At 33.5% G+C, this 13,810-nt stretch overlaps 2 protein-coding genes across 3 annotated transcripts; both read right to left on the minus strand.

The window, feature by feature from the left end:
• Positions 1–364: 364 nt before the first annotated feature.
• Positions 365–4,356, minus strand: LOC125580507 (F-box protein At3g28330-like). The gene has a single exon (XM_048745028.1). It carries the CDS (start codon positions 3,060–3,062, stop codon positions 1,800–1,802), a length of 1,263 nt encoding a protein of 420 aa, XP_048600985.1. The 5' UTR covers positions 3,063–4,356; the 3' UTR covers positions 365–1,799.
• A 453-nt stretch (positions 4,357–4,809) lies between these two features.
• Positions 4,810–11,584, minus strand: LOC106369481 (ABC transporter B family member 15-like). 2 transcript variants are annotated; one of them, XM_048745025.1, is made up of 8 exons: positions 11,504–11,584; positions 9,998–10,240; positions 9,587–9,641; positions 9,308–9,486; positions 8,593–9,050; positions 7,592–8,132; positions 6,432–7,325; positions 4,810–6,350 (listed from the first exon to the last, which is right to left on the minus strand). In XM_048745025.1, the coding sequence occupies exons 1-8, from the start codon at positions 11,567–11,569 to the stop codon at positions 4,980–4,982; spliced, it is 3,807 nt and encodes a 1,268-aa protein (XP_048600982.1). In that variant the 5' UTR covers positions 11,570–11,584; the 3' UTR covers positions 4,810–4,979. The 2 variants fall into 2 exon arrangements, with proteins under 2 accessions (XP_048600982.1, XP_048600978.1); XM_048745021.1 differs by lacking the exon at positions 11,504–11,584 and having other exon boundaries at positions 4,812–6,350; positions 9,998–11,013.
• Between the last annotated feature and the right edge of the window lie 2,226 nt (positions 11,585–13,810).

Genomic DNA, 13,810 nt, shown 5'->3' on the forward strand with positions numbered 1-13,810 from the left:
GTTGCGGTTTCTAGCAGTTTTAAGAGATTTGTACGACTAGTACTGCGGTTAAAAATTAGTGCGTTTACGGGTGACTTATGACTGGTTAACTATCAAATGCGGTAACAGTCAAATAATAAAATAACAATATTTACATTTAATATAATTATAAAAATATCAAAAATCATAAAATTATAATAAATATAAAATTTATATTTAGAAAGTTATAATTTTAATTTTTGAAAATTTATTGAATTTTTTTATTATAAAATTTTATAATATTAATTAAAATATAATAGATATATTTTAATATTTTCATAATTTCAATTTTAAATTTTTTATTAAATATTTTTACTTTTGTATATATATTGTTTAAAAAAAAAAAAAAATGTACCCTCCCGCAACGGTCTGCAACCGCAAACGCTAGCTGGAGCCAGCTTTTGAATTTATGAGATTCAGAGCGGTTTGAAGCGGTTTACAGCGATTTGAGTGATTGTTGCAAACCACCGACAACCGCTACCAACCGCAAAAGCTGCGTTTGCAGGTGGTAGCAGAAAAACCAGTCGCCCCCTTATTATTTCTTCTTTTCCCATAACTAATGGTTAGTTTGTTTATATATGTGGTGTGCTAGTAGTTATCTTTATACTTTTTGTTGTTTTACATTTTTTTTTGCATATATCACACCAACATACCGGTTATATTCAACCCACTTTTTATGTATTTGATATTAAAAAATAAAATAAAATTATTTAACATATAGGCTAACTGGTTTTTTCTACATGGAATCTGCTGAATAATATGACTGATTGTCTGTGGAATAGAAAAAAAAATGGAATGATGGATGAAGTGGAATAAAAACTGACTTTATTGATGGAATAATGCATTCCATTGATCCAAGAAATTTTTAGATCCTGAATAAATCGAATAGATTTTAAAAATAATTTTTTCTGTTTAATACCAAAATAGTATAAGTGAAATTGGTATAAACAACATTTCATTGTAACTCATGAATATTTTAAGGAATTCTATGGAATCAGAACTCAGAAGCATTCCAAACAATTTTATTTCGCTAAATGGCAGCATTCCAGTTGCAGCCATAATATTTTGGGTTTCAAGAGTTTACAACATCTTTTCTTAACCAAAATATCTTGATCTTATTCCTCCGTTTATTCACTCCTTGTTTCTCTAATTTTCTTCAGTGCACTGATAGCGATAATACTAAGCTATTTATTTTATTCAATCAGAGAAATGTTGACCTATGCAAGTTCTTTTTACTAGATATAGATACGAAGGTTTTCTTTCTCTTATGTTGATTTTTTTAACAAATCATCAACTTATCAAATTTTATTGACTGCTGAACACTGGTAGAAACGAGCAAAAAGTTGGGGGAATCCAGAAGTTTATGCCGTTGATAATCTTAAACGATACTTCTAAGGAAAATTTGATAACTGAAAAAAACTATATTTCACCAACAAACCATCGCATCCTCTCTCTATTCTCTTACTACAAAACTAATATTTTTTCTAATATAGTTATTCAGCAAATTAACCCTACTTCTAAAGGTCTTCTCTTGAAAAATACTTTAAAAATAGCGATCCAAATGAAAGTTTTCTCTAAAACATACAACTTCCCCAGTTGGGTATAATTTGCCAGTAAAATAAGTTACAAGATTCATTGATAAGAGTTTTCTAGCAAACACCATCCGACAACTTCTTCATCTTGCATAAGGAAACAACAGTAATTATCAAGAAGAGAAAGAAACAGGTTAAGTTTTGCATAATATATATTATTATTTTTTTATTTTTATTTTAAACTCGCACCTAGTTCGGGAAAGGATGCAGCCACCTCGGGAGAACGAACGAGGAATAAAATGTTTCCTTTATGTATTCTATCTCTCTCGGACCACCAACGGAACTCAGAACGCGACCGTCGCTGCTACGTTCCAACTCTTCGTGGACCATAAACTCCCCAATGTGTAAGTTAATAGACAACAAATCTTGGCCCTCCATGTTTCCCCTCCAAAAGTACACTAGTTTATCATCAAAAGGATTCATCCCCAACGGAATATAATCAAAACCAGCCGTTACAATATCAGTAGAGATTTCAGATACTAGTTGCCATCCTTCGCTCTTTAGCCTCCATACACACAGCTTATCAACTTCGGCTACAGAGACTATGTTAATATACATGAGAAACCCTTGACAAGTTGTGCAAGCTCTTTTGAATTTAGTTGTTTTGTCTAAGTCAGGGAAAGGTGTAACACGACATCGATCAGAACCCTTGTCTCCACTAGGGTAGAAATCGAAGGATACAAGAAAATCTTTATACTCCGGATTGTGAGCGAGCCAGTGAAGCTTTCCGTTCAGGCTAATGGGATTGTTAAATTCCTGAGCGATGAAAGTGAAAGGAAAACTAACAGTTTCAAGACTCCACGAGCCGGTCTCAGATGAATATATCAAGAAACTAGTAAAGTTCTTCTTCTTCTCTAACAAAACAACTTTGTAACCCAAAACGACTTCGTCCTCAGTTCGAGTCACAATCCCCAATATCCAAAAACGTTCCATTGCATGATTATGAGGCAGGATCTCTACGCATTGCCTTGAGACAGGATTAGCCACGTAGAAAGATTGGTTCGTGACAACGTAAATCAATATCAATCCAACATCGGTGTAAGCCACGACTCTACCTTCTCGGTTCTCGAACTTTTCGGCTAGAAAAGACGAGATGTAAGAACCGAGAGAACGGGTAAGACACCAGTTATCGGATCCGTAGTGAGCCATGGTTTCTGTCTCGCAACCTCTACACATGAACGACCAAGAAGAATAATACGAGTTTTGGTGCATAGACAGATAAAGATCGCGGCAAAAAGGAGACTCAACGAGTGATTTCCATTGCTTGCAAACCCGTTTGAAAGTGATTATGCTCGTTAGTGGTAACTTGGCTAGTATAATCGCATACAGATCCTCTAGCAGCGATTCCGTTCCACTGATCTTTGGTATCTTCGTCAATAGGATAGGGATTGGTGGTAATCCATCTGTGAGCAAATCCATCTCCCTATTGTCTGGTTTCTCCATCAATGGCATTAGGGTTTTGTTAGAGCCGGTCCTAAAATTTAGGGAGCTGTAGGCGGATTTTAAAAAATTTCAGCTTAAATTTTTTTTGGTAGATTTGAGGGCTTAAAAATTAATTTTGGGATTTTTCTATGTAATTTTTTTCAAAATTTTTTGGAGGCCTAAGATTAATGTTTCATTAAGCTTTGCCGAGGACCGGTCTTGGGTTTTTTTGTGTGTATATGAATAAGATTTATTTAACTTGTACAAAGTTATAAATCTATGTATATATATTGTCAGAATTGGGCTTACAAATCATTGAATATGTAATGTGCTTCAGATATAGGGGGTCTACCACTTGTGAGCTGCTAATAAAACAAACAAGGTAAATGATTAGTAAATATAAGGTGTTAATTGTTTACAGGATTTTTTTTTCAGAAAATATATTTTTCAGTCATTCAAATTTCTGAGAAAGTAGATCTTATTATATAAAACTTGGTTCTTCAAAATTGCTAATTAACATAATTGCGACATATGTCAATAAAATTTTAAGATTATAATATAGGCAATTCTCTTAAATAGACAATTTTCAAGTTTTGAACACAAAAATAGACCACAAGGAGAAAAATGATCAAAATGTTTCATTTAATAAGTAAAAAATCCCTAATACCCTAGATATATAAATTTGATAGTTGTTCTTTTATAAAAGATTTTATACGAAAGAGATTTGTATCATATTTTTAGGTCATAACTAAAAGAGAATTGTAAGAAGTTATTTGATAATATTTTTAAGAGAGAATTGGATGATGAACATTATAATAAAAACTATTTAATTAACAAAAGATGTGTAAAAAGACAGATTGTAAAAATAGTCACTTTAAAATTATTTATTAGTATCTAGAAATAAATATTTGATAGAAATTTATTTTTCTGCAATTCTAAAAAGAAGATAATTGTAAAAGGTTATATGACAATAATTTTTCTTTTCTAAAATCCTAAACACAAAATATAAGAGAGTATTTGATAGTTTTTTTTTATAATTGTACGAAAACAGAGATTTATAAAATAGAATGTTTTCCTTTTAAAAAATAATCCAAACAAAAAGAAAATTTTAAAAATTTAGGGGAAATTACATGTTTACCACTTTCATGGTACCACTTTTCATTTTTACCACCACTAAAGAGACATTTTTAAAAATATCTTCTTTTTTAAGTGGCAAAAGATTCTTAAGCCCTTGTTATTCATACATATAATAAATCATTATTTAAATAAAAAATTAAAAAAAAAATAAAAATTCAAAATTTCAAAATTTCAAAATTTCAAAATTTCAAAATTTCAAAATAATTCAAAAAAATTCAAAAAAAAATAAAAAAAAAAGTATTTTTTGTATGTTTTCGAATTATACTTTTTCAAATTCGAATTTTCTTATAAATATTTTTTTTTGAAATTTTTTTTTCAAATTTCTTTTTGAAAAACGTAAAATGTTCAAGTTCCATATTTTAAGCTTTATTTCCAAAAAGCCTTCAGGTCTTAAAATATCTTCTCCATCGTATGATAATAATGAGTAGCTGCCTAATATCCTGATTTGACCGTACTTAGTATCTTTTGTAAAAGGCTAAACTAGTCATCTTCTGAAGCAAATTGAGACAATTTAATCTTCATCACATGTTCCACATCGTTTGGCTGTAGATATTGATGCAGTTTCTGAGCAATCCACGACGATGTTTCCTTATTCCACATTTCTTAAATGAAATATTATGAAAAAAGGTTCTCATAATTTTGAATATTTATAATAAATATATAAAAATTCATATATATTACATTTGAGAAACTTAAGTTCAGAGCTTCCATTGAAGTTACTTTTATGTTGTTATGCTATAGTCATACAAGCCAAATTTAAACACATATTTGTTTTAATGTTTGAAAAAACAAATTCTCCAAACTTTTTATTCAACAAGAAGTTCTCTGGAGACTAACCAATGAGTAGTAAACACCTGTCGGCCCCATTGCCAGCAAGGATGAATGGGTCCCACGTTCCACGAGTTTCCCTTTCTCTAGAACAGCAATCATGTCGCAGTTCTGTATCGTGCTCAGTCTATGTGCAATAACAATGCTCGTCCTTCCAACCATCACGCGCTCGAGTGCGTCTTGCACCACACGCTCCGACTGGCTATCCAAAGCACTCGTTGCTTCATCAAGGAGCAACACTGACGGGTTCTTCAACACCGCTCTAGCGATAGCAATCCTCTGTTTCTGACCACCGGATAACTGTACTCCTCTGTTCCCGCAGTATGTGTCGTAACCGTCCGATAATGCTGTGATGAAATCATGAGCGTTCGCTGCTCTTGCAGCCTCGATGATCTCTGCTTCGTCGATCTTATCCGACGCTCTTCCGTATATGATGTTTTCTCGTATCGTTCCCGCGAACAACGTTGGCTCTTGGCTAACCAAAGCTATGTGCTGACGAAGCGCTCTCAGATTGTACGTTCTTAAATCTCGACCGTCGATTCTCACAACACCATTAACCGGGTCGTAAAACCGTTCGATCAACCCGATTACCGTGGATTTACCCGACCCGCTTGGACCAACTATCGCAGTCGACTTTGCTGCGTCGATATTAATAGAGAAGCCGCTGAATATCGTTACATCCGGTCTAGTTGGATAAGAGAAGTCCACGTTGAGAAACTCGACCCGACCGGTTATTCTTTCCGGTTCATATCCATCTGGATCTTCTGGATCAATCGATGTGTACCGGTCCAACACTGCGAAAACCGACCCGACCGCGTCCGAACCTTTGGCTAGATCAGTTGTCATGCTTCCAGCATCGGCAATAACCCGACCAGTACTAACCAAGATCATAAACGTTTCGAACAAAGCTTTCGCTGTGATGTATCCACCATCTATCAACTTACCACCATACCAAAAGTCTAGCGCCCACGTGCATGACGTGAGGCTCTGCGACATGGCAAGCCCAATCCCCGCAAACCACGACTGACGTATGCTTTCTCTCCGCGGGGTTTCTTGAGCCTTCTCCAACATATTCATGATACGTTCTTGTGATGAAAAGGCTGTGATGGTCCGGACGTTTGAAACAGCCTCGGCGGCTAGTTTACTACTCTCGTCCTGAGTCTTGATTGCTTTTTTCGACATGTTCTTGAGTAGAACAAGTCGAGTGTAGAAGCAAACAATAATCACCGGCTGCACCGCGATCATCACTAGGGCTAACCTCCAAGCAATGACCAAACCCATTGTGCATGCAATGGTTACAGCTGATATGGTTTGTACCAATAAAGCCATCCGGTCACCTACCAACGATCTCACCTATTATAAAAGAAGTTATTATAAAGATCAAGAGACGTTATGACATTGTTTGTTACTAATCTTAAAAATTCATGTGCGTACCACATTAGCATCTTTTGCAAGTCTAGAACAAATGGCACCGCTTGAGTTCTCATCACGATCGAACCAACCGACTTCAAAGGTTAGCACCTTAGAGAGCATACGTTCTCGGATACGCTTAGTCAAATATTCGCCCATGCATGCAAAATTGTAGTGTTGGCTGATATTGATCAGTAAAGAAAGCACGGCTAAGCCGACAAAAGATAATGCGTAGATCATCGTTTTCTCCTTGATCTCGTCGTGGCTTTTCAAAAAATATACTGATACCATCGACCCCAAAGAATATGCGTACGCCGGCTGTATGGCACCAAACAAGGTTGCACTTACGCAACCATATAACGCCTGTTTCCATTCCGGTAAGTTCATAGCAAAGAGTCTCTTAAACGATGGTAAAGGCGGCTTATCATCTCCAGACAGATTCTTCAGAGTGTGTAAACCTGAAATGGAGTTGGCAGAGCTTGACCGGCTAAGAGTCGAGACTCTTGATCTACTTCTCAAATCTTTGCTAGGATCCGAGACTGGACCCATTAGCACATTGACACTCATGTTGACATCTGAGTCATTTTTTTCAATCTGTTGTAAACGGACTAGTGAAGCATATTGACCATCTAAGTTCTCCATTAGCTCATCGTGCGATCCAGTCTCAACAACATGGCCGTTTTGGACCACAGAGATAATGTCAGCATTACGAATGGTGGAGAGACGGTGGGCAATAAGGATAGTTGTACGACCAATTGATGCATTCTCTAAGGCTTCTTGGACTACTCTTTCGGATTCAGAGTCCAATGCGCTTGTTGCCTCATCTAGAAGGAGAATTGTTGGTGATTTGATTATTGCACGTGCAATTGCAATTCTCTGCTTTTGTCCTCCTGACATTTTCACTCCTCTCTCCCCCACCTATTTGTTTACACAAAACTATATCAACCTCCGAATAAACAGGGCCGGTCTTGGCTTATAGCCGCAGAATCTTTAAGAAATAATATACATAACCCTATCATGATCTCTAAATTATTGAAAATATTTTTTTATTAAATTATTTTCTAAATTTTCTATAGTTTCCATAATCTCTAATAAAACTACTAAAAATATGCAATACATAGCTCTTCTGAGCGGGTCAAATTCAAATACAATGAGTGCTAAAGTATGTAAAATTAAAACCTAACCTGAGTTTCGTACCCATTTGGTAATTCAGAAATGAAATTATGAGCATTAGAGGCCTTGGCAGCTTCCACAACATCATCAAGGGATGCATCCTCCTTACCAAACAATATGTTCTCCTTTATGGACGTGGCAAAAAGTGCAGGCTCTTGGCTAACTAAACCCATTTGCGACCTTACCCACTTCACTTGCAACTTATCAATGGATACACCATCTATAAGAATCTCTCCGGCGACCGGGTTATAAAACCTCTGCAAAAGAGATATCACAGTTGATTTTCCCGACCCGCTTCCTCCTACCAAAGCCACAGTTTTCCCAGACGGAACTCTTAGACAAAAATCGTCAAATATTGATGTTTCAGGTCTCGATGGATACACAAACTTTACATGCTTAAACTCAACCTCTCCTTTAATGTTCTCCAGCTTTTGCCCTTCCGGATTGTCTGAATCAATCTTGGGAACTTTGTTTATCACTTCTATGATTCGCTCCCCAACTGAAGCGGCTTCAAAGAAGTATTTCAGATTAGACAAACCACCACCAAGTGATCTGAAATATCAACAGAGATACCAAAGATCAACAACATGATACAGTTTCCCAAAGACCAACAAATATTTTCTTAATGTTTTGTAAGATCAATATCATTATACTTTGCAACTATAGTTTTTACCATAAATAGTTGAAAATATGGATTAAAATAATTTCTAAATACACGTTAAAACTATCAGAAATGGTTAGTAATTGGCTAATTCAACGAAATATAAAAAACTAACAAAATTTAATTGGTTACTGAAAACAATTAAGGGCATATCTTAAGCAAATAGTTTCAAAACATTTATATTAATAATATGAAAAAGTTACGTATATAAAGCTAAAATATAGATAAAGATAATTTTATAATACCGTATAGGTGTATGATTCTTATAGTGTAACTGCTAAAATCGTTTTGCATATCTCATTGTTTCACGCACAACCCACGTGTGTTCACTTTCTAGTTATATATACTTACACGCCACCGATGGCAACAGCGGCGGCAACTGCAAACACCGTACCACCTTGAGCACCATGGTACATGACCATCCGGCTTCCATACCAAGACATAAACCCCCACATTGCGAAAGTGATTCCATTGCTTCCAATGGTGATTCCTTTAGCAAGCCCTTGTCTAATCCCTAGCTTCACCGAGCCTTGAAGTGCAGTTGAAAACTTTGATATCGTCTTCCTCTCCCCTGAAAACGCATAGACAGTTCGCACAGAAGATATGGCCTGCTCAGCTACAAAGCCAGCTTCATTGTACTCTTCACGTATCTTCGTTGAAATACTTATGAGGGCTTGGCCGTACATAAGTCCCGGGATCACTAATAGGACAACGAATGGTAAGCCAACTAAGGCGAGTTTCCATAACAAAATAAAGCCGACTATGTAGCTTCCGATGAACGTTGATGCGCTCACCAAAAAATTCGGTAACTGCACCAAACCGAAATCATAAGAGCATAGAATTGGTGGGAGATTCACAGAGATTTTAACAATATATTATAACAGTAAAAAAATATTAGCTACTAAAATACTGACAAGTGTTTAGAAAAATTCTCACAAAAATGCTAAAGAGTCTTTCATAGGCTTTCTTTCTTCCTTTATATTCTTTTTAGTAACAATATTGATGTTCTAAAAAATCGGTTTATAAAATTGAAAACTAATTAAAATGAAAGATAGAAAAGTGAGACCTTTTCACTAAGCACGTCTTGGATGAGGAAGCTGTCACTAGAGACACTTGTGATAACATCAGAAGTGCTTGTGGCATGAAGATCAAAGTACCCCACATCCTGTCTTAATACTGCTCTTAAATACTTTTTTCTCATTCTTGCTGTTTGCCTCTCCCCTGTTCTTGTCCAACAATATCCTTCTGTATTGTGTTTTTGGTAATCATTCAAATACTAATTGGTTAATCTAATTTTGGTCAACTCTACTGAAAAGGAAAAGAAACATTATTTAAAAACACTTACCAAGGAAACAGACCACCCAAGATCCACAAGCCACATAAAGCAAAATTACAGAGTTCTGTTGGTTACAAAAAAAAACAATAAACATTAGTCATATTTCCTTATCCAGACACATACAATAAATTTAGAAGTGCATGTGTCATAGACTGAAGTCTAAATCGTAAGCTGTTTAAAAATGACTTGGAGGAGTCAATCTGGTTGTTATATGTTTAACCTACTGTATATCTCATCTACATGCAATTTGTAATTTTCTTGATTTTCTCAAATAAAATATTAACGGATTCTAGACATTCAAGCATTAGAAACCCCACAAAAAAACTTGTTATCATAAGATCTTATGAGAAAATCAAGTATTTATAAGAGAGAGAATTGAGAGGACCTTGGAGATGTTTTTTTTTTTTGAACAAACTTTACCTTGGAGATGTTTTGCATGAATGTTTCTGTGTTTAAATAGGAACCACCAAGATTGTTCATAAGCTTGCTGGTGATCAGAAGAACAAGAGGCGTTGTGAAACCATCACCGACGGCTCCAATAAACCCTAATCCCATCAGCAACCAATCTACACAGTCAGCGTGCATAAATATCGATCTTACGCTTCTCAAACTCTTCACCGTCTTCTTCCCAGTCTCTTTCTCCTCTGATTGACCCATTTTCTCCTTTGTTCCAAAGAGAAAGGAGAGTAAGAGAGACTAATATGACCCCTTGACCTAAACGAAACGACCGCAGCTTGTTTCTCTGACTCTGTGTTTTCAAGAGGTTATATGTTCGTGCAGCAATATTAAAACCAGAAACCTGTACTTTCTTTTTGTTTTTCTAATGTTTTTTTTTGTTATGCTTTCTTTTATAGGCTTCATTCACACTTCACTGATCCGATGCGGTAGTAGGCGGGTATTTATAGAAACAGAAAGAGAGAGCGAAGCCAACTGGCTTCTCGGAACTTCAGCTGTCTTATTATACAGTATTAGACCATGTTTTTTTTATATTAAAGTATTAAACATTATAACATGTATTTTTTTTAAGCAAAAAAAAAATGTACTTTCGTGATCTATACTAATATCACCGTTATGTCACCGTCAGTTCGTGGCATATTTTCGCGAAAACTTTGGTTTTGGTGACACGACTTTTTGACTAGTGTGAAGGAAATAGTCAAATCAAATTTCGACTCGAATTCGAAGTTAAAAAATCTTAATTATATATAAATGATCTTATAATTAAAAAGCTTTTTATCATTTTAAAAATATGTTTGGTTAAAGAAACATAACATATTTTACCAATTGTTTGAGACCTAAGTTTATAGGCTAAATTATTGTTCCCTGAATTAGTAACAGAAGATAAACATCAGACAAATCAGTTTTTTTTTTCGTTTTATGAAATCTATGTGAGATCAATTCGAGTACAAAAGTACACTTGGATGTTCTTTGTCAAAAATAAAATACACTTGGATGTTTTATACTCTTCTTTTTCAAATTTTTTTTTGACATTTTTCTTGTTAAATAAAAATATTATTTTATAATTTTAATATAATTTATATTTAGTTTAACCTTAATATCAATTGTAAAATATATTAATTTTATAAATAATTTTATTTATCTCAAATATTATTAATTAAATATACGTATTAATTAAGAATGTAAATATATTTCAATCATTTCTAAATTTGTGAAGAAAATGTTAAAATGTCACTATTGATTAATTTTTTTTTTTGGTCTAAAAAAAGGTGTTTTCACTTCTTTGCCGGGAATCTAAACATTGTAAATAGTCTCTTCCACCGTGAGTTGAACCCAAGTGGCGGAAGTTACAGCCGCAGCCCCTTTACCACTAGGCCAACTCAACGCTGGTAACTCTTGATTAATTTATTCTACGATTGATTCTTTCTTTCAATTAATGTACTACCCTTGAAGTGAAGGAGAAGTAAGTACATGCACGTGATCGAATCCGTCATCTTGCGACATTAAAACCTGCGAGCAATTCCCTATGCGAGTCATGTGCGTGCCTAGCAGCCTTGCCTTGCATGCAGCCTTTGCACAACATAACTCTGCATGTTTATTTATGACTACTATTTTCACATAATTTATTTTATCGTATCTATACTATTAAAGCAGAATCCCTACTAGGATTCTGCCATTAGTTTTTGAGTTATTTACAATGAAATGCCATTACTATATTAATTAGTATAAATAATTAAATAACCTAAAATCTAGCTTAAAGAAAGATTTAATCAATATATTTAAATGTCACCAACCGTAAATAAATCAATGATCATATTTTTGGCCATTAATGACCTGATTCTACCGAATCTATAGTTGTTACTATAAACGAGGATTTCATAACAATACATAGATATGAATATTTTTTATGTTCATTATTATTGAATGAATATGTTTGGGCACTAACATCTAAAATAATTATATCCTCATATTCTTATTTAAAAATGATTATAGCACAAAATTTTAAATTATTTAAAAAATGATTAAAACACGTTTATATTATATAATATGTCAGCAAACCCGGTATATATAGATGCATATATTTAGTATTGATTTTTGTTAAAAATGTTTTCTATATAAACCCAAATAAACATTTAAATATTCTAGGAGAAAAACTAAACATATAATCTTATATTATTATTAAATAAATAAAACACATAATCTTATATATCTTAATCAGGATCCGTTTGGTTTTGATTTGAGTCCATTCGGATTTCAGATTTTTAGGCTTATAGATTTAAATCATATTCTAAACATTACGGGTTTGGTTTGGGTATCCATTTAAATTATGTAAACAATTGAAAAATTAAAATGTACCTTAAATTCTAAAAACCCGAAACTTAAATAATATAAAACATATAAATTTAAATAATGTAAAAGTAAATATATAAAATTAAAATAAAACTGGATTTATTTGGAAATTATGATGGAAAACAAGTTTTTAGATATTTCCGGTGTTTTGAGCATTTTATGGTTCCCGAAATATTTTGTTCGAGTCGGGTGTGAATCTGGTTCTTCCTATATTAAATTGTATACCCAATCATGTATTAATCAATTTTGGTTTAAGTTCGGTACTACTCTTTGGATCGGGTTTGATTCAGTTCTTTGGGTCCTGATATGTTGCCCAGCTCTATCATTTATGACAAAAAAAATTATAAAAATAAAATTTGACCAAAGCAAGACATAGACGATGTATTACTCTGTTCAGTTTTTAACTTTTAAAATAATCTAAAACAAATGAGAGACATGCCAACGCTTATTTAAATAAAACTTAAAATATATAACTTTAGATAGAAATTATAGTTTATAATAAACTAAGTTTTGTAAACAAAATAATCCCGCGCTTTCAAAGCGCGGGTCAAAATCTAGTCTATACTATTAAAGCAGAATCCCTCCTAGGATTCTGCCCCTGCTTTTTCAATATATTTACAACCAAATGCCACTGCCTTTTCTTCCTTTTAAAAAATTAAATGTCGACAGTTTTTTAAAATCAATCTCAACCCTACGATTTTTTTAAACATATTCATATCGTTTTTAAGCCCATCTACGATTAAGTCTAGGCTTTTTTTCTTTAAATCCAAACATGAATGAATATTCAGCCCATCAAAATTATCTTCATGATGAAACATCCTATACCATTAAAACCCCACCGAAATCATCTTCTTTTTTCTTGCAAACCCTATGCCCTGAAATGAAAACACTAACCAAGATGAATCAATGTTCATAATAATAATAATATTTACATACAACATGAAACCTACATATATGTTGCCTCCTTTACAAAATGCAATATATAATGGTCGACACTTTAATCAAACCAAAAAAATTAAAATATATTTGACCACAACTTAGTATGGTATGGTAAAAAAAAATTATAATAACAATATTTATTTACAAATATAATTATTTTAAACTAATCCCCTAATTTTCGTTATCAATTTAAAAACAGAAAATTAAATTAGAATGCCAAATCCATTCCAAGTATATTCTTTAGCTCATTCAACGATTTACTCTTCCTAAAATCTATACTATTAAGAATTTCATCTACACATATTGCTTGTGCAATACGCACAGAATATCTTGGGATTTCAAATTAGCGGACTGAACCTTCCTAATATTTAGAATTATTCATATCGAAATCAAAACCATAAAATCTCGAGAGATACGATCTAGAGTATGCATCAAATATAGTAAACGAATATATGCTTAAGCTCACATAATATATTTGGTTTCAAATTG

The sequence above is a fragment of the Brassica napus genome, chromosome A2 (genome assembly GCF_020379485.1).
Source record: "Brassica napus cultivar Da-Ae chromosome A2, Da-Ae, whole genome shotgun sequence".
Taxonomy (NCBI): domain Eukaryota; kingdom Viridiplantae; phylum Streptophyta; class Magnoliopsida; order Brassicales; family Brassicaceae; genus Brassica; species Brassica napus.